The sequence below is a fragment of the Palaemon carinicauda genome, chromosome 1 (genome assembly GCF_036898095.1).
Source record: "Palaemon carinicauda isolate YSFRI2023 chromosome 1, ASM3689809v2, whole genome shotgun sequence".
Lineage (NCBI taxonomy): Eukaryota > Metazoa > Arthropoda > Malacostraca > Decapoda > Palaemonidae > Palaemon > Palaemon carinicauda.
In genome coordinates this window covers 232,433,440-232,459,577 of record NC_090725.1, presented here as the reverse complement: position 1 = coordinate 232,459,577, position 26,138 = coordinate 232,433,440, and the positions used below count along the sequence as shown (strand labels likewise).

Genomic DNA, 26,138 nt, shown 5'->3' with positions numbered 1-26,138 from the left:
AGACGAAGAGAACAACCATTCAACACTGACCGTAGCTGAAGTGAATCCGGTAAAGACAGATCCCGCCCCCATGACATGCCAAAGCAGTGACAAAGCTGCCCACCACCCACATAAGCTGCCCTAGCTCACACCCTAACCAACGACCTCTACAGCCACTTACTGATGTCCATAACCCACATTTCTGCTCCTACCACTCCAGGTTCGATACTGCTGCGAAGAAATGTGCATAAGATTGTCAGTGGCCAAAAAACTTGTAAATACGCCATTGCGGTAGCCTCCCGTCACAAATCTTTTCTTTTTACATGGTACAGGTACAGGTGTGCAGTTTTTGGTAGACACTGGTGCTTGCCATTCCCTTATACCAATGTCATTCTCCAGGACACGACATAATTATTCCAAGTCTACTGGCGTCTGCCTGGTAGCTGCTAATGGATCCGAGATCCCCAACCACAGGTACAAGACACTCGCACTAACATTTGGAAGAGCCTACTACCATTTAAGTTCCTCATTGCCGATGTAACATTGCCACTACAGTACTCGGTACGGATTTCCTCGTCCATTTCCACCTCCTGGTTGATGTGGCACATTGACGTTTAGTCAACGCAGACTCACCCTCATCGACACCTCTTCATCCTGCCCTCTCCAACCTCGCACTCTACATAAGCACACCCACAAATGCCTATGCCCACCTTCTCACGTCGTACCAGGATGTCTTCTATCCTAAATTTCCCCAAATATCCAAGTTTCCTGCCAAGCATGGTATTTATCACCATATCAAGAGGACGGAGCTCACGGTGTTTGCCAGATTCAGCCGTCTGGCCCCGAATCACTTGGCAGCCATTGAACTAACGTTCACAAAAATGGAAGAAATGAGCCTTTGCCAAAAGGCCTCAAACCTATGGTCGTCAACCTTACACATCGTCCTGAAGAAGGATGGCTACATACGCCCTTGTGGGGATTACAGTCGTCTGAACATGCAGACAGATCCAAATCAGTACCCCTCTCAACATTGTCGACATTACATCCTACTTGTACAAAGTGAAGGTGTTCTCAATTCTCGACCTTTTGAAGGGGTATCATCAGGTGCCTATGAACCCAGAATATCGCCATCACCACCCCCTTCAGTACATACACATTCAATTACTCTTGAATTAGCATTCGTAATGCTGGGCCCACTTTTCCACATCTCATGGATGGCATTTTAGAGAACAGCCCCCTCTCCTATGTTCTATGGACGACATAATTGTGTTCTCTTCCTCCAAAGGACACCTCCATCACCTACTCTCAGTTCTCGATTGCCTACAACAGAACAGTCTTGTAATTCAGTATGACAAGTGTACCTTTGGCACCAACAAAGCATTGTTCTTAGGGCACTGCATCACTCCTGAAGGCGACCAACCCCTGCCTGAGAAGGTAGCAGCCGTTCAGAACTTCTCCGCGCCCTTAACCGTCAAAACATTGCAAGAATTCTTGGGCATGATAAACTATTATCACCAGTTCCTGCCAACCATCACTGTCACTGTTGCCAGCCTTTAGGTCTCCCTAAAGGGCAAGCCAAAAGACCTGAAGCGAGGTCCATTTGCAACCTAAAGAATGCCCTATCAACTAACTTTTCCCATGCCACCTGGCCTTCTCCTCCTCTCCACCGATGCCAGCAACGTCGCTATTGGAGCAGTACTCGAGTAGATGGTCAATGCGTCGTCCCGCCCACTGGTTTTCTTCAGTAGATAACTCTCCAAGGCAGAATCTGGATACTCTCTTTGAAGGTACGTTATTCACACAAACCACATGGCTCTGGTGCACGCCTTCACTTGACAGTCCGACGCCTTGTCCGCCTGTCAACACCAACATCTATCTGCCGTGGCTGAATACAACTGCTACCTTCATCACGTCCCTAGGAAAATGAAATTGGCTACTAATCACCTGGGATTGGTTTACAACACCTTGGCAGATGTCCAATGAATAGATCCAAAGTACTAATCTTGCAGGACATCCTGCACATCCCTCCATTGGGAAGATGTCGCCCTCGACGACTCCAACGCCACCCTCCTCTCTGACATCATTACTGGTAGGCCACACTTATGGAGACCTGGCCCCTACACCAACAAGTATTTGATTTCATCCATGGCCTCTCGCATCCCTCGTGTCCATCTACTGCATAGCTACTGAAGACAAAGTTTACTTAGCACAGCATTACTAAGGATGCTAAGGACTGGGTCTGTGGCAGTACTTAATGCCAAACTTCAAAAGTACATCGACACACTAATTCAGTGTATAGGGATGATTCCTTCTCCCATCACCTTACGGACAGAAGATAATGTATGGTTGTACCTCACCCATCCTGGAAGCATCCGTGTAAAGATCTGTCTAAAACCTTTAGCATCCAATGACATAAGGCAAATGACAAGTTCTAGCTGGTTCTGCATCACTGGTATGTAAAACATGTCTAAACTGGAAGTCTTGTTCAAAAGACAACCGAGATGTCACTGGAAATCCCTCATCGTCAACAGACCCATCAATTCTAACTAAGAGAGATTACCATGGTCATAAGTAGTCTTATCCAAATACAAACCAACATTGCTTTCATCTACTTGCATCTGTTTGTCCTCTATTAAATCTTCATTCTTCCCATTTACTTTATATACCATACTTCCCTATTTGCTTCATAACTTTTCTGTCTCATTACCATCTTTGTTGGTAGTAGGTTGGCCAGGGCACCAGCCACACGTTGATACTACCGCAGAGAGTTTTGGGGTCTTTTGACTAGCCACACAGTACATTGGATCCTTCTCTCTGGTTATGGTTTAGCAGAACACCACAGGATTTGCAATGCTTGCTTACCAGAATGCATGAAATATCATTGGAGGTTGGGCTGAAGATAAATAGAAGAAAGACAGATGATGAGAACGGAGTATGCAATGAAAGATGAAATATCATTGGAAGGAGCATCCTTCAAGTATTTGGGAACTATGATCTCTAATACAGGGTCTTTAGAATTGGAGTTTAGTGAAAGATTGAAAAAAAGCAAATCAGACAATGGCTAGGTTAATTAAAATTTGGAAATCAAATCGCCTGAAATTACATATAAAATCAGACTACATTTCAGTTTAGTGAGATTGGTGTTACTCTATGGACATGAATCATGGTATGACAATGAAACAATCTCCAATAGATTACATAAATTTGAGAACAAAGCCCTCAGAATGATATTGGGAGTTAAACGACAGGACAGGATTAGACTTCACAATGTTATTAGGCTTAGAAGGAGATACTTGTTTAAAGCAGCTTGGCATTGCCAAGTCTTGGAGGGGGGACACAGCTGAAGCGGTCTGACTACCCTTATAATAAAGAGATATGTCATCTGATGCATCCTGGGAACTCTTATGAGGAGATCTCTGCCAAGGACCCCTGGGCATACAAGGCAGGCCTTGCTCATTACTTCGATCTGGGGACTGGTAGTAAGGGTCTATCAATAAGGCTAACTGCTTCAGTACAGGTAGAAGTGACAGGGTCTACTTTAAGAGAACACAGATGCCTACACAGCTATAATTGGAGATACATCAGGAGTGGAAAATCTTATCTGTATAATCTAACATATAGAGAGCTCCGCTCAACGCACTTGTAGGGGGGAGGGAGATCTAGACAAAACCGGATAATCAGTGGCTGATGGTACTGCTATAGGATACGGCTCAGGAAGCACAACGGCCGTAGCCAGAGGATCTGCTACAAGAACTGGTTCAAGTTCATACTGTATTGTACATTATCAACACTTGGTGATAATATATTGACAAAGTTATACTGTAATGGCCGTTGTCATCCGTGACTGGAGCCTCAGTGGGCTCCTGACACAAAAGACCCGGTTGGGGGACAACGTTCGCCACAGAATTAATCTTTTGTTTATTGTTATTGCTGACAGAAGATGAAGAAGGAGAACTATTTCTCTTAGATTGTTTCTTGCGGTAAGAACGATCTCTTTCCCACTGGGAGGTCATCATCTGTGACTGGAGCCTCGGGATTCCTAACACGAAGGACCTGGTTGGAGGATAAAGTTTGCCACAGAACTGATCTTTCGTCTCTTGTCATTGCTAAAAAAAGATGGAGAACAATCTCTCTTAGATCGTTTCTTACTACAAGAATGCTCTCTCTCCAACTGGAAGGACAACCACTCCCTACAGTACTCACATGGTGATTCTACCCAGTTCATAAATGTACCATCAGGGTATCCATCATGGCCAGGGCAGGAACGCATCGAATGCAAGACAGTCGTAAAGCACACACTCGTGACTCACAAATAAAAACAAAACACATGTGACAGTGAATATCAAAGGCACAAGAGGAACAAGCACTAAAGGATAATGCGGATATCTGATCCCAGAGAGAGGAAGTTGGGTATATGTTACCCACTTCAAGATCAGGAGTGTCATGAGGAAGGCTGTGAGCAGGAATTATGCGCAGTAAGCGCAGTAGTTACCTAGCAACAAAACATGATGCAATTAAACCAATATCTTTTTGATTGCTTTGTCGTAGAGAAAACAAGAAGAGGAGCTACCCACATAAATGACTTGTAAGTTTGTATCCACGCAGGAATAATCTTAAGTTTTATCATGGTCAAAACAGAGCCATCTTTACCAGCATAATGCAGTCTGGCAAGTTTTACTATAAAAATTAGGATATATAGAATCTACTGATCATATTAATTAGAAACACACATCTTCAATAACCATATTGAATAGGTTTTGATTACTTCTTACATTGTTTATTTTATGCAATACTGATACTCGGATAAACATTTTTATATACTAGTGAAATCTATGTTTGAGAATACTTTATAAAAAAAGTTCTGTTAATGGACTGCTGAGAAATCCTAAAATCTACAAGAAGAGAAATACCACCTACTGTTCATCATAAGCAACTTCAAAAAATTTTTCTGTCAGAAGTTTTATGAGCGCAGGTTGGAGTTCTTCTATATTCAAACACATTCGAAAAAGGGAATCCTGCTGTCCTCCTCTTGCACTCTCACAACCAGCTTCAGTCTGAAAATGTTTAAAATACAGTACTCATCAACAACTCAAAAACTTCAGTGAACAACTATAAATCAAGACAATAAAATGAATCAGGTTATCAAAAATTGAAAAGACAAAATCAAGACCAATCACATAGCTGAAAATTTGTCACAATACCTGAGTGTATAATAAGGCCCATTTTAGCCTCAGTGGGTCTTCTAGGTGATTTTCCAAGTCCTTTACAAATACTTCAACAATCTCGGGCATCTTATACAGGCGGTGCGATTTAAGGCTCCATCGAAGATCTTTTTTGAAGATGGCTGAATCACATTCTATAGAAAAAAAAATCACCTGTAAAATCTTTCAACAAGGTATTCTATTTTTTTTTTACCATACATTACAAATTTTAAAATATTTAAAGTAATACTAAATATGTGAATCAATCAATACCAAGCAAACATCATCATTCTTCCTCACTCAAGTGATTAACTATGTAGCCTAATTGCAGTGTCTTACTTTCAACTTGATATAGGCAGGAGAAACTTTTTAGTTATGATAAGCATCTCTTCTAGGAGGACACTCCAAAATCAAACAAATGTTCTCTAGTCTTTGATAATACCATAGCCTCTGTATCATGATTTTCCATTGTCTTGGGTTAGAATTCTCTTGCTTGAAGTTACACTAAGTCCCACTATTCAGTCAGTTTTTATTTTCTCTACATTTTGTTGATGGTTTATTGTTGAGGCCATTAGAAGGACCAAGGATGCCTGGTGGTTTATCAAGAGGTTAGCATTTTTTATCTATTCTGTCATCTTCATCTATGAAAACCATTTCAAAATCACAGTTACTGTCCATCTTACAGTTGAAGTGGCTATTCTGGAGAGTACTCAGCCTTGCATGTTGTGTCTGCTCTGCCATGTTCACTAATTTTATCTGACATTTTGTCACTTGGGCTATGGATTACAATTATAGTTTTTCTGTTTATGGTGATGTACATTCGCCTGCAAAAAATATCACTACCCGTTTCAAAATGTTTTGGCATCTCATAAGAATAATAATGTAAAATAAGTATCTGGCAACCTTTTTCTGGGCAGAGAATTAACTCGGACCATATCAATAATTGGAGTTCAATCAGTGCAAGATGAATCCCCATTGAGTGTGCAGGCATTCCACGCACCAGCTCTACTCAAAGTCAATCTCTCTCTCTCTCTGAACTCTCTCCCCTCTCTTTTAAATATAGAATAGGATCATTCAATAGGAAAATAAATAAGTATGATGGACAATAATTTATTCTATTTTGTAATCAAAATAGTGAAACAAAAAATTTATTTGTTCCATAACTGGAATACAAACCTACGCTATTTGTTCAGGGGTTTTACTTTCGGCGTAGCTGAAACGACGAGCCATTAAAATTCAGCGAGGGTTAACTACCCATATCGCTAGTTAGCGGTGGGGGGGGGGAGTAGCTTGCTACCACTCCCACTTACACACCAGTGATTTAGCCCACTTTGCTTTAGGCTTGGATGGTGTAAGGTCGTTGCCGTTCCTCATCCTTCGCCGTTATTTTTTGACTGCCATTAATTCTTTGGTGCTTTTTCTTTTTGTTAGTGTGTGTGAGTTGACTTCTGCAACCATGCGCACCAGTCCTGGCCTCGATGGGCGACTCTGCGGAACCTATGTGTCGGCAGTGGAGACTGATCTTCACACCCTTTGTCCCATCTGCAAAGGTCAACGGTGTGATAGTAACAACCCGTGTAGCGAGTGTTGGGAGTGGTATGCCTCCCAGTAGGAGAGGTTTGGCCAACGACGGAAGTAGTAGTTTAAGCGGGATATTTCTCTTTCGAAGGTTCCTTTGAAGGGGTAAAAACCCAAAGCCTCTTCTTCCGTCTTCCGACCTTCCTCCGAAGCTTCTACTCCTTCAGTCTCTTCCGAGAGACCGTCGAGAAGTAGCGTAAACACTTTTAATTGCGGCCAACCCTGGTCCTCGAGAGATGGTGTAGCTTCCCCTAGCGAAGCTGCCCCACGTCTCCCCCCGGGTGAGGCCTTGTCTATGTCTTCTGTTTTACAAGTATGGTCGTCTTTGGGGCTTCCAGGTCAGCTCTCCAAAGACTCCTTGCTGCAGCTTATCCTCCGGTGTGCAAGTGTGCAGCTGTTGTTGTCGACTTCGGAGGTAGATCCTCTTGCGCTCGTCGACATTGTGGTGTCAGAGGTGTTTTCTGTGGTTTCTGCCAACGCCCCTGTCCCTCCAGAATCTCCAGCTGTTGCTGCCGACTTAGTTTCCCCAGTTCCTGATCATATTTCGAGGGGGAAACTTAGTCCTACGTCTGTCTCTCCTGCGAGTGTTTCTCCCCCTCGGAGGAGTTCTCTCATAAAGACTCCTCTTCGCAGGACTGCTGCTGCACATGGTCAGATTGCTGATCCAACGGCCCACAGAGGGCGTCTCCGTCGCAGAGCTGAGATGGTCCGAGATTCACTCGATACCACAATCGGCCCGCTTCATTCCGGACAAGATCAGAGCATCTCAGATAGTGAGTACCTAATGATTTTTGGATCATTTAGTAGCCAACTAGTCCTGACTGCGTGGGGTTCTCCGACAGTGGACCTCTTCGCAACGGCCCTGAACTTCAGGCTCCCGTTATACTGTTCCCCAGTCCTAGACCCCAAGGCTCTCTGGCAAGATGCATTCCAACAACGGTGGGACAACATCGACATTTACGTCTTTCCCCCATTCTGTCTGATGAGGAGGGTACTCAACAAAGCCAGAACATCGGTCAACCTCTCAATGACCCTCATAGCTCCGCTATGACATCACGCAGAATGGTTATCGGACCTTCTGCAACTCCTGACGGAGGCTCCTAGAGAACTCCTTCCATGACACGATCTACTCAAACAGCCACATGCAAACATATTCCACAAAGCCATAACTTTGCTATGACATCACGCCTGGAGATTACCAGCATTTCCTCTCTCAAAGAGGATTTTCGCAACAAGTTGCAATCAGGATGTCTGGACACCTGTGAAAGTCATCAGCAGCAGTCTACCAGGCTAAGTGGAAGGTCTTCTGTAGTTGGTGTCGTGGAAGGGGTATCTCTCCTCTCAATGCTATTATTCCAGCAATAGCGGAGTTCCTCGTGTATTTGCGGGAAGAAATGCGCCTGTCAGTCTCGGCAGTAAAAGGCTATCGCTCAGCCTTAAGCCTTGCCTTTAGACTGAAAAAATTTGGACATTTCATCGCTAAAACTTTACTTACTCATACGGAGTTATGAACTTACCTGTCCCCAGTCGGAAGTGAGACCTCCCCCATGGAACGTGGTTCGAGACCTCCCTATGAACCATTACGCCAAGCAACAGATCGCCACCTTACTTGGAAGACGGTGTTCCTGCTAGCTTTGGCTTCGGCCAAGCGAGTCGGTGAACTTCATGGTCTCTCTTACGACATCGCCCATTCAAGGGGATGGGGAGAGGTAACGTTCAGCTTCGTCCCTGAGTTTATTGCTAAGACTCAGAACCCAGGAGTAGCGGATCTTCAATTCGACTCCTTCCGGATTTCGAGTCTTCATTCTGTAACAGATGACCCTGATCATCTCTTACTCTGCCCAGTGAGGAGTTTGAGGCTTTACCTTAAGATAACAGCCGCAGCCCGTCCTCGTGTGCCTGGACTCTTCATCAGCACAGGAAGGACCAAGAGGAGGGTCACCAAGAACACAATTTCAGCATGGATTCGCAAGATCATAGATCATGCACTGAATCTAGACCCTCCTCCTTCACGTCGCCCCAGAGCTCATGATGTCAGGGGCGTAGCTACATCCCTGGCATTCAAGAGAAACTTCAGTGACGCAGGTTCTTCAGGCTTGGGTGTGGAAATGACAAACTACATTCACATCCCACTACCTGCAAGACATGACCCACAGGAGGCTCGATACGTTTTCTATCGGTCCTGCGGTGGCTGCACAACAGCTGGTATAATACCTCAAGCTCCTAATTGGACAAATTGCAGAAGGTTGAGGGCACTGTTACCTGGTTTTAGTCTGCATGAATGAAAAGATTTGACTGGCTCTTATTCTTTTCTTCATCCTCCCCTCTCTTGGGGAATGCAGCATCCTGGGTTCTCTGCACAAGCTGACCTCAAACCGCTGCAGGTAAACCACCCTCCCTTTTGTACCTAGTATTAAGCTAATACTGTTGCGTCCCCATACCCTGGCGAGGTGGTATTGGGAAGGTCTTGGTTGCAACAGTTTTTCCTACTGAAGATTCGGAATAACTTTACCTGGACGGTCACACTTCTAAATATCTCGACACACAGCTTGCATAGGCCGCCGACCTTTCGTAGGAAGATTATATCAAGGGAAGGGACCCCTTATTTTGAGTATTAACATACTCAGATAAAGTGGCCCCCAGTAAAAGCCAAAAGCCAAATTGGCTGGGACGTCCACCCTTCCTAACGGGTTAGTCACCCCTAAATAAATGGCGTAGGTTTGTATTCCAGTTACGGAACAAATGACAAATTCATAGATAAGAGGGCGAAAGTTTCTAAAGCCTAGTATCCGGAATTGGCTTTCGATCCGGTAGCCTTTTCTAGCGAGTTGATGGAGAAAGTGGGCAACATTGTAGAGTCCCAGATTGGCCCTATTGCTGACCAAATCCAATCCATGACCTCTTTTGGACAGAGGCTGCAAAACCAAGAGTCCATGTTGGAGTCTCTTTTGAGATCTGGCCTCCCACAGCAACAGCAGTTTGTGGTTCCAAATGCTTCAAAGCTCCCGACCTTTGTGAAAAGCAACCCATGGAGGTTGGGTCTGCATGCCCCTTTCTCGGAAGGCATGTTAACCATTGAAGGTTGTGGTACCCAGCCGGTGGAGGACTTTGAGTTTTATCCACCGGGTTTGCAGTTCCCATTCCCGGGTTACGCACGCTTGACGGATGAGGCGCTTGTTAGGGTGCATAAAGTACCAAGGGAGACTATTATCTTTACTAAGAAGCAGGCTCAGTCCGCCTGGCTCCGGACCCTTACTGAATGGGAGTGTGTGAATACGAAGTTGACTCCTCACAAAGGCACATATACTAAGTTTGTTGTTGAGGAGCTCACTCCTACTCCGTGTACCACCAAAGTGGCGGATCTTACCCTGGCGGTGGTAATGGAAGAAAAGCCTATGCCTCGGCTTCGGGAGACCGATTTAACTTCCTTGCTTCTTCCGGGGGACCAAGATTGTTGGGTCGATGCTCCGTCGACCTTCACTGTGGGGAAGTTGGCTCCTGATTGTGCTACAACTCAGTTTAGCGAGCTTCTTCCTCGGTTGGCCGACTCCCTGATTCGGACAGAGTATGAGGCTCGTGTCCGTTTGAGCAGGTCCCTGAATTCTGTTACTATGGCGGAGATGTCTTCCTTAGTTTATGCGGACGAGGCTCTGTTCAAGATCCTCACTAAGTCTCTCCTTCACACCCTTCAGTGTAATCTTTATGACTTCAATGTCGCTCGTCATGCATGCCGTAAGCATGTCTTTGCCAACGCCTCTATCCGGCATGAGCCGAACAAGTTGATCAAGGCCTCGGTCTGGGGAGCAGACCTTTTCCCTGAAGACTTGGTCAACGCGGTTCTCAACGAGGCAGCGCGTGTCAATCAGTCCCTTCAGGCGAGGTGGGGTCTTGTCTCTAAGAGAAAATTTGACTCGGCTAACCCGCAGTTGAGGGGTTGGAAAAAGGCTAGACGGTTTCTCCCTTTTCAGGCTTCCCAGCCTCAACCTGTAGTTCAGGCTATGCCTGTCTCTCAGGTGAGACATGCGTCCCCTCCTAAACTCAACTCCGGCAGCAGTTCGTGCTGGTGAGCCAACCACCTCAGCCTTCGTCTTCCTTTTCCACTTCGCCGGCTTTTAACCCTGCTTTTGAGTCTCATGCCCTGATGCAGGGATATAATAGGCAGCCGAGGGGAAGTAGGTCTAGAGGACCCTTTCGCTACAGGGGAGGTGGTCGAGTCTCTGGAAGGGGCCGAGGACCCCGTGGAGGCCGAGGTGGCAGGCCCCGGCAATCCAATGAGATTCCGCAGGGGGGGGGAGGCTATACTCGTTTCGCGAGAATTGGACCTTCAGTAGTTGGGCTCGAAGCATAGTTTCCAACGGACTGGGGTGGAGTTGGATTCAGGGACCCCCTCCATCAGTCAGATTTTTTTCAATCCCCAGAACCGGAACTCGTCGATTTCGCACGAGAACTTCTTCTCAAAAATGCGATTCAACGGATCAGGCATTTAGTTTCAAGGTCGCTTCTTCAGCGTGCCAAAGAAAGACTCCAACAAACGAAGAGTCATCTTAGACCTGTCTCGCTTGAACACCTTTATTCAATGCGACCAGGTTCCATATGTTGACCGTCTCGCAGGTACGGACCTTACTTCCCCGTGAGGCCGTCACCACCTCTATCAATCTTACCGTCGACTACTATCATGTTCCAATAGCGCGTCATTTTCGTCCGTTTCTGGGTTTCAAGCTAGGCAATCAAGCTTTTGCTTTCAAGGTGATGCCCTTTGGTCTCAACATAGCCCCAAAGGGTATTCACGAAGCTAGCGGACTCGGTAGTTCAAGAATTGAGGGCCCAGTGCGTACAGTTGGTGGCCTATCTGGACGATTGGCTTATTTGGGCCAACACCATCGAGGAATATCGAGAGGCGACAGTCAAAGTCATCAGGTTTCTGGAACACTTAGGGTTCCGAATAAATTTCAAGAAGTCTAACCTAGTTCTGGCGTTGTGCTTCCAATGGTTGGGACTCCAATGGAATCTGGGCACTCCTAAGTTGTCGATTCCCCCAAAGAAATGGAAGGAGATCGCAAGAGCCACAAGACAGTTTCTAAGATCCAAATTTACATCTCGAAGGAACCAGGAAAGGGTTCTGGGTTCTCTCCAGTTTGCTTCTGTCACAGATGTTATGTTGAAGGCCAGGTTGAAGGACATCAACCGGGTATGGCAGTCCAGGGCGAACGTCAGTCTCCGGGACAAAGTTTCGAGAATTCCAGCTATTCTCAAGAAAAGGCTCCTTCCATGGACAAAAGTTGAGAATTTGGCCAAGTCGGTGTCCCTTCAGTACCCTCCCCCAGCGTTGATTGTCCATACGGACGCCTCCCTCGCCGGGTGGGGGGGTTACTCCCCGTTCAAGGAGGTACAGGGCTTGTGGTCAGCGTTCTTCCGTCGATTGCATATCAATATATTGGAAGCCATGGCCGTCTTCCTGACCCTGAAGAAGCTATCCCCGTCGAAGAACCAGCATATCAGGTTGCTTCTGGACAGCGCAGTGGTGGTTCATTGCCATCTTTTCCTTTGTGGCAAAAAAGCCTTTGGCATCTGTCAGCGGTTCATCTAGAAGGTGTCCGAAATGTCGTAGCCGATGCCCTATCTCGGGTGACTCCCTTGGAATCGGAATGGTCTCTGGACCGCCAATCGTTCCGTTGGATTTGCCGGCAGGTTCCAGGTCTTCAGGTGGACCTCTTCGCCACGAAGATCAACCACAAACTCCGGTGTTACGTAGCCCCCAACCTGGACCCTCAGGCTTATGCCACGGACGCTATGTCTCTCGACTGGAATACCTGGCAGAGGATCTACCTTTTCCCTCCGGTCAACATGTTGATGCAAGTTCTGGACATTCTTCGGTCTTTCCACGGTCAAGTAGCCCTTGTGGCCCCCAACTGGCCAAAAAGCAATTGGTTTCCTCTCCTAGCGGAGCTGGGTCTCCACCCTTGACGGCTTCGAAACCCGTTGCTGTCTCAGACAGTACAAACTCGCAGTGTGTCAGCTTCCTCAGGAATGCTGAGTGCTCTAACTTTGTGGACTTCATGAAATTTGCTGCTCAGAAGGATGCTGCTATCGATCCTATTAACACTTTGTTCCTGGAATCGGATAAGAGGGATTCTACTCTACGGTAGTATGATTCTGCTGTTCGGAAATTGGCCAAGTTCCTGAGGGATTCGGATGTTAGAACGATGACTCCCAATTTTGCAGTTACCTTTTTTTGAACATTGTTTGAAGGGGGTTTAGCTGCAAGGACTATTACCACGATTAAGTCCGCCTTGAAGAGAATTTTTCAATCAGGGTTCAATATTGATCTTTCGGATTTGTACTTTACATCCATTCCCAAAGCTTGTGCTACATTGAAACCAGCAACTCGACCTGCTGCGGTTTCGTGGTTTCTCAATGATGTCCATAGGCTGGCTTCTGATACTGATAATAATTCTTGCTCTTCCCTAACAATCCTTAGGAAAACGTTATTTTTGTTGAGTTTGGTTTCCGGTGCTAGAATATCTGAGCTGTCAGCCTTATCCAGAGATCCGGGTCACATTGAATTTCTTCCGTCTGGGGAGGTCTTACTCTTGCCGGATAGACTGTTCTTAGCTAAAAATGAAGATCCCCAGTCCAGATGGACTCCGTGGAGAATTGTTCCACTTCCTCAGGATCTTTCTCTGTGTCCTGTCTACACCCTCAAAGGTTATTTGCGTAGAACTTCTTCTACATCTTCAGGCCCTTTGTTTATTCGGGAATGTGGCAGAACTCTTTTCCTAAAGGGAATTCGACAACAAATGCTTTATTTTATTAAACAGGCCAATCCTCTCTCGGTTCCCCATGCCCATGATGTCCAAGCTGTGGCAACGTGAGTTAATTATTTCCATAACATGAATTTTGAAGATTTGAAAAGGTACACCGGGTGGAAATCTCCTACAATCTTTAAGCGTCACTATTTAAAATCCTTGGAGGCCCTTAAATTTGCGATAGTGGCGGCTGGATGTATTATTCCTCCGGGTAGAGACGAACCATTGTAAATAGGTCCCTTCTTTTTTTCTCCCCTTTCATTTTTTGTCTTGTCTCCTCACAAGGAGCGTATTTAGTCTGCCTTGCCTACTCCCCTTACCATTCTTGTTGTACTTTTTATGTGCATCCTTACCTCAGGTTACATTTTTTGCCTGGAATTTGTATTTTTACTTGGTTGTATTCGCTTTTTCATTTTGAGAATTTTTCCAGTTTATGTTTGTTTTGTATATCTTATGTTTTATATTTGTGAATATTTTTCTACTATTAAACTCTCTTTTAGCATTATATGTTTTTAGTTTCAGTCCCTTGTGTTTAACCCTTCCCAAGCTTGTACCATTTCTCTGTTATGATTTCACGGAGCGACACAGGTCAAGCCCAAAAAAAGGGATTTTGACGAAGGAAAAATCTATTTCTGGGCGAGGGACCTGTGTCGGCCAGTGAACCCACCCTTTTCCCTTTTTTCCCTCACCCTGGTTGGTCCGAGCTTCGGGTGCTTCAAAATCCCTTTTTTTGCTAACAATACAAACCTTAGCTATTTATACAAACTTGCCCACCAGCCCTATCCCCCTTGAAGTCCTACCTCCAAGCAAAGTGAGCTAAATCACAGGTGTGTGAGTGGAAGCGGTAGCAAGCTACCTCCAAACCCCCTCTAACTAGCGGTATGGGTTATTAACCCGTGCTAAATTTTAATGGCTCGTCATTTCAGCTACGCCAAAAGTAATACCTCTAAATAAAAAGCTAAGGTTTGTACTGTTATGAAAAATACAAATTATCTACGAATTTCTCATGTTTTAAAAACAAACAAACAAACAAACACTCACTCACTCACTCACTCACTCTCTGTTCCTTTATCTATTACTTGGGCCAGTCACCTTGACACAGATCCCACAAGATTCTCACAATAGTTTTCAGGATGTGTAGGCCTACAAAATTCCCACACTTATTTTGCATGCTTTACTAAAGAATTCTTATTCTCGGCGTTAATAGCATACCAGTGGCTTAGCTTCTATGCCCAAATATTTTCTATTAGATTTAAATCGGGTGATTTAGCAGGCTACTAAATCCAAATAATCTCTGGGTGATTAACCAATCTGTTACTAATTTAGAATCATGGATGGGGTAGTTATCCATAAGAAGATATATAAGCTCTAGCTCCAGGAAAAAACATTGCTCTAACAGTTTATATATATGTGTGTGTGTATGTGTGCATTGCTTAATGCCTTATGTCTAAAGTTTATATATGTGTGTGCATTACTCATACCATTAGAACTAGGGTTTATATGAATATTAAGGCAGATAATGTTTCAGATGTTAGGCCTAATTTCATGATGCGGTATTGTAGCATTTGTAAATCATTTGTGATAAAAATTCCCTAACACTGTTTGAATCTTGCCTAGTATTTCATTTGCACCGACAGTGGAGACTGCCGTGTTCATCAGAGGAAAATGTTTCTTTTGTCACTGAAGATCACTTTTTTCCAGAATTCATCGGCCTTGGGATAGTATTCTAGGGCAAAAGAGAGCCTTTCTTGACAGTGTCTATCTGTCAAAAATGGTTTCCTGGCTGGTTTGAAATGGTGAATGGCAGCTCTATGTAATCTTTGGATAGTAGCTGTCAAAACCTGAAGATCTAGTTTCCTTTTAATAACTCTTGAGTTAGTTAATGAATGAAGAGTAAAATCAACAATCAATTCGTCTTCTCCCAGGGTAGTGAGTTTCTGTCTACCTTGTCCCTGCATTTGGTTCACAGTTCCCAATTCAGCTTCCCTATTTATCATCCATAAACTGTAGTTTTGTGTATGTTTAATTGTCACACTATATTTGTTTTCGGTATGTTGGCCTTGTGCATATTTATCATGGGTCTGCGCAATGCTAGAGAACTTTGTTCTCTTCTATTATCAGTCATAACGTATAAAAAACTTGAGCTTGTTTCACTTAATCAACTGATTGGGTTACTAGTTTTCACCTATTTTACGTCAAACTGGATAACATAATAGTTGCAAAATCGATCAAAGAAAAAACTATAATAATGATGGATATTTTAATGTAAAAAGGTAGACTAAATTATATGAAAAACTGCATCAAAATATTTTAAAATAATAAGAAATATAAATGAACATAATAATTAAATAAAAAAATAATTTAAAGTCTAACAATTTACGATAGATTCTAATTTGTTCTCATCCCTAAATGAACAAAATGTTTCAAAATGTTTCATATTGTTTGTCATTTTACTTGAATTACGTAAATATGACTATAATTTTTATTGTGAAAATCAATTAAATCCTTATATATATAATTTTGAAAATATTCCCAAGAGAAAAAGTAAAATGTGTATGATATAATAAAGAACATAGTTGACAACCATTTGAGCATAAAATTTAGAACAAGGTAGCGATATCTTTGCAAGCGAGTGTACGTACAGTTTTTGTTATCATTGTGGTGCTCTATCATAAACAATATTGGCTTGGCGATAGTATACAAATTTAGTCTAATTCAAAGCCAAAGAACCTCTTGACATCACTAACCAGTAAGGAGGTGGGAGAAACTACTAAGAAAACCCTTATAAATTTTGAAATAATAAATTTCAATATCATAATAGAGTTTATTTCAATTAATCTTACCTGGGGTTCACCTTGCTGAATCCTACTCTCTTAAGGAGATGGTCAAGTTGTGGAGGATTAATTTTTGTTTTATTTTTATTCATATTTTGTTTGCCAAATAGAGAGAGAGAGAGAGAGAGAGAGAGAGAGAGAGAGAGAGAGAGAGAGAGAGAGAGAGAGAGAGAGAGAGAGAGAGAGAGAGAGAGAGAGATCAATTGTTTGTTGTGAGAAAGACTGTTGGTATAAATGAGATTGTTTGTTTGTGTTTTATTTAGGTTACGACAGTGGTGAATGTCTTGGGTGAATGCTTATTTTGATTTTGACTGCAGCTAGAGGCTGTTGTGAATGCTGGATTATATTTTATACAATTTTTCGACCAGCGTGGAAGTGTTTATTTATTTAAAAAGTAAGTACAGTTTTGTTTATCTTTGCTTGTCGTGATTGTGAATGATAGGAACAATCTATTATTTATCTTTGATTATAGTGCGATAGTTTAGTTAGCTAGAAGTGTTCGAAAGTGTTTTTCTTTTTTATTTTGGCAGGCCGTGATTCCTCCTTGGTGAGACTTACTCCTTTGAGAGAGATATTTTGAATATTGATTGATGACCTGGCTTGTTATAAGGGAATTGGAACTGACTGCTATTTTAGATTTGAATATAATCGGTAACGACTTTGGCTGTAAGAAGGAATTTTCGATTGATGATGATGATGATATGACGATAATAACCACAACCTCAATCAGGGAAGTAGTTGTGGCAAATTGCCACCCAGTGAACTGTTAAACACAGAGTTGTGTCAGTGTGCCGTAAAGACAGTCCGGCTTGTGTGTGGCGACAGTGTTGGTGTCCCATAATATTCATAAAAGATAATTCATATATATATTTATTTTTGGTGTTGGTGTGCGATGTAATTTAAGTTTGTTAGGGTTTTTTGTGTTTATTTGAATGGTGTTTATGGTATATTTAGTGTAAAGTTTTTGATGCTGTTGATTCTAGTTTAAAGTGTTAAGTTTTGATTAGTTTAAAGTGTTTTGTGTGTGGATGGTTTATGATTTATTTTTAAGTTTTAAGAAATATAGTTTTAAGGTTATGTTTTGTTTTGTTTTTTGTCCTTTTGTCTAAGAGTCTGGTTTTAGATAACGTAGTCTAAGAGTCTGGTTTTAGATAACGTAAGGGGAAAGTTTGTTTTGTTGAGACATTTGTCAGCTAGAGTGATTCAAGGGTGTGGGGGTTGTATTTTGCAACATCCCGCCACAAAGTGAAGGAAAGAGCCTAAAAAAATATCCGAAAACTAAATCCCTTTACAAACCAACCTAAAAGACCTCGGCTTTAAACCTAATCAATATTTCGTGAATCCATTAAAAATACCTCTTCAACTGATAGTAACAAGAACTTTTTATTTCATTTTGCAATACAATATAGCACAATTCGTGAGCGAGAAAAAACTAAATAAACAATTCCCATGAAGGGCAGAAAAACAACAGAAACTCTCATACTTGCCTAAATTTAATACAAAACTATCCAAACTCACTTAAAGACCCAATCAAACTAAAGCATCACCTACTGCTATAATAGAACCTAATGCCACACAATATTTATGTAAAATAACAAAAAAAAATTTAAAGTAACTTGTATTTTTCCTTGCTATACACACCCATCCTTAAATTATGGAACTGGAATCAGTTGGTGGCATTGGATAACGACCAGTTATTTGACTAGTGAAGGTGTCCTTTCATCTACGTCTATGACAGCAGCTCCCCTGCTATACGGAATGACCCTGACCTAGTACATAATTCACTGCTTTGCAAATCTCCCGAAAAAGGGCCAGAAGAAGAGATCACTCATTCGAAAGGACCTGCAGCTTCCTGCTTAACTGATTGGTTAGAATATTCCTTTTCCCAAAGATGAATTGAGTTAATAGTAGGGTCCCATTTATCTACATATATAGCAGCAGCTCCTCTGCTATACAGAGTAACTCGGACCTGGTACAGTATTTCTTAAATCTCCAGAAAAACCACCAAATGAAGAGATCCCTCATTTGGAAGGACCTGCAGCTTCCTGCTCAACTACAGTAATTGGTTAGAATGCTAATTTTCCCCAGGATGAATTAAGGCAATTGCAGGGTCCCCTTTATCAAAGTATATGACAGCAGCTCTTCTATTATATTGAATTACTGACCTGGTACATACATAGTAAATCTCTCAAAAAACCACCAGATGAAGAGATCCCTAATTAAGAAGGACCTGCAGCTTCCTGCTCAACTGATTATCATTATTATTATTATTTGCTAAGCTATAACCCTAGTTGGAAAAGCAGGATGTTATAAGCCCAGGGGCCCTAATACGGAAAATACCCCAGTGAAGAGAAGAAAAAAGTTAAAATAAAATATTCTACGAACAATAACATCAAAATAAATAATTCATATATAAACTATAAAATCTTTAACAAAACAAGAGGAAGGGACCAGCCAAGCCCAGCGATAGCCAAACTTGAAACAAATCGGAAAAAGAACAGGCGCTCCCTGGGGGAAGGGGTAGAATTGTTTCTCCAGAGGAACAGTACTGTCCCTCGATCCTTGAGGTTGACTTGGGGCTAATTGGTCTGCGCTACTACTCGGCCATTCCCCAGGGGAGACCGATCGAGGAGGAGCTTCAGGAAGAGACGGAGGGTCAAAGAAGAAGTCCGAGACTACTTCAACATCGAGGAAGACCCCGAAGGCAAAGAATCTCGCTTAGACTTATTTTTGCGCTTACACTCAAATCTCTCTCACTGGGAGGCAGACCACTCCCAGCATTCAGGACAAGTGTTGTCGCAATCACACCACCAATCTCTACAGGCCTGACACAAGTGGTGGGTTGTTCGCCTCAATGGAGGACATAAAGGTACTACAATAGCGGCCCTCAGATCCAGGACAAGTGTGCAAGAGGCCGACAAGAAGAGCACACAGACTGAAAAAGAAAAAGTTTTAAAGAAAATTTTCCAAAATTTTATTATAGGAACACTGTCTTCTAAACCAGGAGAAAATTTGTTGCCCGGTGAAGTGGACCGTAGGGAGATCTCCTTAGAGTTCGGAGAACTCGAACCATGTACCGAGAGGCAGGTCTCAATTCCGAGAGGCAGGTCTCAATTCCGACTGGGAAAAGGCAACTTTGTAATTCCGCACGAGATGGGAAAGACCTAGCGATGAGGAGATGTCCCTTCCTTTCAGTTTGAAGGCGAGGCTCAAGGTTGTGATCGTCATTACCTACTGAAACTGAAAAGGGGGTCTTTTCCTCCTGCATATACTCGAGGATTCCGCCATTGCTGGAACAGAGGTATCGAGTGGAGAGATACGCTTTCCCAAGAAACCAACCACAGAAGATGTTATATTTTGCCTGGTAGACTTATGCTGAGGAATTCCTCAGATATCCAGACAACCTCTTCGCAACTTATTGCGAAAACCTCTCCGAGAGAGGAGATACTGGGTAGTCTCCAGGCGTACAATCATAGCGAAGCTATAGCTTGTGGTAGATGTTGAAGTGTGGTTGTCTGTGACGAGGAGAAGGTTCTCTTAGAGGCTCTATCAGGAGCTGCAGAAGGTTTGGAAACCGTTCTGCGTAATGCCGTAGCAGAGCTATGAGAGCCCTTGAGAGGCTGCCCGATGTTCCAGCCTTGTTGAGTACCCATCTCTTCAGACAAAAAAAAGGGGCGAGACGTAAACATCGCTGTTATACCCATGGTTGTTGGCATGATTTTCACCAGTGAGTCTTGGGGTCTAGGACTGGAGAGCAGCGTAAGCCTGAGGTTTAGGGGTGTTGCGAACAGATCCACAGTTGGAGAACCCCGTAAAGTCAGGACTTTGTTGGCAACAAGGTGATCCAAAAACCATTTGGTACACCTTATCTGAGATGCTGAGCACAGACTGTTGGCGAGCACATTCCTCTAGTCTGGAATGAAGCAGGCTGATGGTGGTACAGAGTAGACTTCGGCCCATCTTAGTGTTTATTCTGTTAGGTGGTAAGAGGCTGCAAGCAAGTTCATTCTTGTTTGTTGATGTGAGCCCCTATGTGGTGTTGTTGCTCATCACACCACTGAGTGGCCTGTTAGGAACTGAGGCTGTTGAAGGATTGGAAGTTGGTCTTCATCTCTTTAAGAGATTTAAGTGGAAGTACTTTCGGACTCTGTCCAGAGGCCTGAGGTTGTATGGAGCAGCACTATGGTCCCTCTACCCTTCTTTTTATTTGTCTAAGCACAGCATCAAGTACGCAGGGTGGGGAAGGATGAGAAGGTTACACCACTCCATAGATTCTCGACTGACACCCATCCCTTGAGGTTTGTCCAATCTTCTGGTCCCACGGGATTAGAATGTTCAGGGAATCAAAGGCCTGATTGATTCCAATTGGACTCAAGCCGCAACTGGAGAGAACAAATCCTGAGGCTGCCGTTGAAGGCTTGTCAGGCCAGGGATGATAGGTGTCAGAGGAGGAATAGTCACTCTGGGCTGGGAGTTCTTCTCGTCTTGAGAAAGGGTCCTATGACCTCTCTAAGCCTCATTATCCTGTCTTTGATGAAAAAGTTTTGTAGAGATTGATGTCTAGAATCATTCCCAGATATACCAGTCTTCTGAGAAGGAAGTAGGGAAGACCTCCAAAGGTTTACCTTGATCACCCGATCTTGGTAAAAAGACTTCAGAAGTTCCGGTGCTAACACAAGGTTGCCACCGAGTCTGCTAAGGTCAGTCAGTCGTCCAGAAACGGAGGAGACGGAAGCCAATCTTGTGAGCCCAGGATGAGTGCTGTGGAATGACCGAAGCACAGTGCCCTGAACTGGTGTTTCTTGTTTGTCTAGACTGAATCTCTGATACTTCCTGGAAGATGGATGGTTTGGGCCTGGAAGTATGCGTCCTTTAGGTCCAGCGTGCACATCAAGACCAGTGGTCATACCACTTGTCCGAACTCCTCCAACATGATGTGGACATCGAACCAAAGGGACAGCTCCTTGCGGATCCTTTCACATGGAAGATTGTTGACGATGGGGTCTTGACTCGTGGCAAAAAGGATGGGACGCTATACCCTGAGTAAGGATTCTTCCCTAGGAGAGAACTCCTTTAACTGATGGAAGCAAGTAAGGCAACGCTTGACCCTACCATGCGCCCTGACGAGATTGATGCTATTCCTTAGAACAGCATCGGTATGGCAAATTTTAATCAGTGGTTAATGGATGGGTATCGTGGCTACTGTGCAGTTGGAGAGTGCTCGCAAGTAGTCACCTGTCAACAAGCCGCTGTTAAGGACTTTCGATCCCCTGCCTATCGCTTTAGAGGATTGGAGTGATGGCGAACAGGGAGTAGCGAGAAGTGTGTTGTTTGCCTTCTGAGTATGGGAACCACGTTCAAATGTTGCCTAGTAAGTCTGAGTGACGAACTGCTGGTGAACAGCTAACTGCCGATGATCGGTGAATCGGCAATCTGTGAGCCGAAGATGGTAACTGACAGGCAGATGAAGGCTGTCAGGTCAGTCAGTCAAGGAGGGTTGGCGATTAACGAGTTGGTGATCGGCTTAGAGAACCCTGAGAGACAGCAGAATGGCTTAATGATCATCAGTTGGTGATCGGTGAGCCACTGATGATCACCTCTCGATCGAGGACTGGCGATCGGCGAGCTGAGGTCAATGATCAAATAAAGACGAGCTGGCCTTCTGCAATCTAGTGATCAGCAAGCTGATGACTGATTATTGCCTGGGAATCGGTGATCGGCACACTAGCAATCGTAAATCATTAGCAATTAGTGAGACTGGAGGTCAATGATCAGAGAAAGATGAGCTAGCAATTGGCGAGCTAGTGATCAGCAAATGGTGATCTAGCGATCAGTCAGATGATCATTTCTCATTGGTGGAAGATAAGCTAGAAATCGGGGATTGGCAGACTAGTGAGCTAGTGATTGGCGATCTGGCAATTAGAGATTGGCGAGCTAGTGATAGGCCGTTTGCAACGTCCAGATCGTGTTTGTTAACAGTTGTACTGTCAGAAATCCTCCGGAAGAGAAAGGGACCAAGGGTTCCCTGTGAGGAGTCTCGATCGATAGTAGATACGGTTGATTCACCTTGGAAGATGGAATCTTCGTGATCTTGAACCCTTCTGTGAAGTCTCTTCCCTCTTCCCTCATTCCCCGTCGGGCGTGCTGTAATGCGTTTGCAGGGAGGGGAATGGGGCAATGGTGACCTGCCAAAAAGTTTTCCCTTTCGTTCTTTTTGCCTCTCTCGTGAGTGCGCAGGAAAGTACTGGAGCGTTGGCGATCCGGAGAGTGCTGGCGCGCAGGATGATGCTGGTGTGTAGTTTCCACAGAATGCGCAGGAGAGAGCTGGCGCGTGGTAAGGCGGTGCACAGGAGGATGCTGGTGCGCAGTTTCTGGTGAATGCTCAGAAGAGCGCTGGTGTGCAGGAGAGCATTGGTAAGCAGTCAAGCGCTGTGCAGGGTGTTGAGCAGTCTCCCTAGAATGCGCAGTAAGACGCTGCACAGGGTGTTGAAAGGTCTCCTTAGAATGCCCCGCAGATCGGCTCTGCGCAGGAGCATGCTGTGGTTTTGGTGAGCGCAGACAAGCTCGAGCTAGAAAGCACAGTTGCACTGGCGAGCTGGCAAACGCTGCTCCCTGGAACGGAGAGAGTGTGCTGGAGAGTGCCGGCGATCAAGAGATCGCCGAGGCATTGGATGGCGCTGAGGACGAGCAGAAGGCTGTAAGTCAGGCGAACACCGAAGCGTTGTAGAGGGCTGACAAGCTGGAGAGCACAGGCTCTCTGGAAAGCGTGAAGGAACAGGCTGGTGCTAACGAGATGTTGGCGAGTGCTGGTGCACTGCAGGTGCTCTAGCGCTGGAGAGCGTTAGTGCTGTATGCTTAGGTATGGCCACAAGAGGCTGTACCGGAGACAGGAACGGCGATGGCAGCTCGGCAGGTCAACTGGTAGGACGATCAGGAACCGGGATGTGTCCTTTGGAAAGACAAACATCCATCGATGAAGCTCGCGAAAGATCCACAGAAGAGTCCAGGACTGAAGATCGAGGACCAGCTGCAGCGTCATCAGGAGAAGGTCCAGGAACAGGCCTGAAGACAATGGAAGGAGGCGGCTCCTCTGCGGGTGAAGGCTGCGTTGTTGAAGAACCAAAGAGGCTTCTCTTCACCAGAGGTGAGGGCATACATTTAAGGAGAAGGGATGATGCCCCTGAGGGCCGGTGGATCAGCAAGGCAACCTTCAGAGAAGCAATCCTCCGAAGAGGAGTCTCTATGAATGACCCCTCCCGCAAACGAGAGAGGTGATCACTTCGCAGGAGAGACTTGCCTAAGACTATGCTCCGCCCCCGAAGGAAGAGAGAGACTGCAAGGAGGGGAGCGTAGTCTAGGTGAAGACAGCAACAGCAGTCTGAGTCGATGAAGTGATGATGAAGATGCAGGGATTCTCCCTCGGAAGGGGGAGAGAACCCCAACCCTGGAGAGGAAAACTCTCCCTCGGAAGGGAAAGTAGTCCAACCCCTGGAGGCAAACCTACTGGTAGCGCTCTAAGATGATCTGCCAAGAGTGCTCCCTGAGGAAGCGTAGCTGGAGCTAATTCCTCGAAGATGAAGTGCTAACCAGGTGCTACCACGGGCGTACTTCTAAGGAGAAGGGACGAAGCCCATGATGACGCCCTCTGAGGGCTGGCAGTGACAACAGATTCCCTGGGCATGAACGGAACATCTCTGCATTGTCGGCTCTCTTAGTCGAATGAAGAACAACTGCATTGCTAACAGAGGAAAAATAAAATAAATTATGTAATAAAAACCTTCCTCGGGAGGAATACCTAGTCCGTGACGAGAAAGGAGACCACCGAGGGAACAAACAAAATAAGAACTGTGCCCTCCCTTCCCCAGTAAACATCGACAGAAGGAGAGCGGAGAGTAACTGTAATAAAACAAGAATTACAATTATTCAAATCAGCTAAAAATATTCACTAATAAGAAGAACCACTGATCCTCCGAAGGGAAGTGTTCCCCGCGGAGAAGCTGAAAGTTAAATTACAAATAATTATAATTTCACTTAAATAATTAAGAAAAACAATCAGAAGTTCAACCTAACCCGCGAATGGGAAAGGTGATCCCCCAGTTAGTATACAGTACTGTCAGAAGTCCAGGAAAGGTGTATGGCCTTCAGAAGAGAAAGACCAAATCCAATCTCTGAAAGGCCACAATCCCTTCCCTCAGTAATCCATATACAGTAGACCCCCAGGTTACGGCGTCCCCAGCTTACGTTTTTTTCACGTTACGGTGTGGAATACGATGTTTTTTCGTCCCCTCGTTACGACATTGCGAGTTACGGCACTGAATTCCAAAACTCAAACTTGGCGGTTTTTACGGGTACGACTGTGCGAGTCACTAGCTTACCACCACGCTCATACGTCACTGCATACATCACTAAGAAGCTAGTCTGCTATTGGTCGGCGTCACGGCGTCACTAAGATACCGATACACCATTGGCTGAAATCCCTCCCACAATGCCTGAGAGAGATGCTGCCTCTTTCTCTCTTTGTTATACGCGCGCTCAGTTCAGAATCTCGTTTGCGTTTCGTAAAGACTTGATCTCGTGTGAGTGCTTGCGATATCGTATTTTTTGTGCATTTTAGTGCTTAATTATAACTAATTCGTTAGCCATGGGTCCCAAGATTGCTAGTGATGTTAAAAGGAAAAGTGAGAAGATGATTACTATGGAAACAAAACTGGAGATCATAAAGAAATATGAAGAAGGCACGCGCATCGTTACCCTCGCTAGTATGTATGGCCGTAACCAGTCTACGATTGGTACAATTATCAAGAATAAGGAAGCCATTAAAGCAAGTAAGTCTTCTAAAGGCATGACTGTCCTTGCCAGTGGAAGGACCTCAATCAACGACGAGCTGGAGAGACTCCTTCATCTACGGATTAAAGAGAAGGAAATCGCTGGTGATACACTCACGCAATCGGTAATTTCGCACAAGGCGAGCGCCATCTTTGCCAATCTCGTGGAAGCCCAGAGAGACGGCAAAGACGAAGGAAAGTCACAGCAAGCCCCCCAAGAGTTCAAGGCTTCTCATGGGTGGTTTGATCGCTTTAGGAAGAGGACTGGTATTCACTCAGTCGTCAGGCATGGAGAGGCGGCCAGTTCTGACAAGAAAGCAGCTGAAGAATTCCTAAAGAAGTTTGAGAAAGTAATTTCCAGTGTTTAACTGTGATGAAATTGAAGAAAGGAAACTTCCTGGCCATAAACTGATGAAGGACAAACTTACCCTCACATTTTGTGCAAATGCCAGTGGGGACTTAAAAATTAAGCCCCTACTGGTATACCACTCAGAGAATCCTCATGCCTTCAAGGCACAAAATATCACGAAGGATACGCTCTTGGTATTTTGGAAGTCTAATGCCAAGGCCTGGGTCACGAGGACCATATTTATTGAGTGGATAAACGTCTGCTTCGGTCCTGCTGTCAAGAATTTTTTTAGAAGAGAACAATCGTCCTCTCAAATGTCTCCTGGTACTGGACAATGCCCCTGCTCACCCTCCTGGCCTCGAGGACATCATTCATCCTGACTTCTCCTTCATCAAGGTTCTCTATCTGCCACCGAACTCCACCCCTCTCCTCCAGCCTATGGACCAGCAAGTGATTGCCAACTTTAAGAAGCTTTACACGAAGCATCTGTTCAAAAGATACTTCGAAGTGACCGAAAGCACTCAACTCACCCTCCGTGAATTTTGGAAGGGGCATTTTGACATCGT

At 44.5% G+C, this 26,138-nt stretch overlaps 1 protein-coding gene across 3 annotated transcripts in view; it reads right to left on the bottom strand.

Moving 5' to 3' along the window:
- Fancd2 overlaps positions 1-26,138 on the bottom strand; it is a 728,399-nt gene that overhangs the window by 320,853 nt on the left and 381,408 nt on the right. For all 3 annotated transcript variants that reach the window (XM_068387949.1, XM_068387938.1, XM_068387943.1), the window contains 2 exons: positions 5,181-5,335; positions 4,897-5,033 (listed from right to left, as the gene is read on the bottom strand). In XM_068387949.1, coding sequence (XP_068244050.1) covers positions 4,897-5,033; positions 5,181-5,335 — 292 coding nt within the window. The remainder of the gene's footprint in view (positions 1-4,896; positions 5,034-5,180; positions 5,336-26,138) is intronic.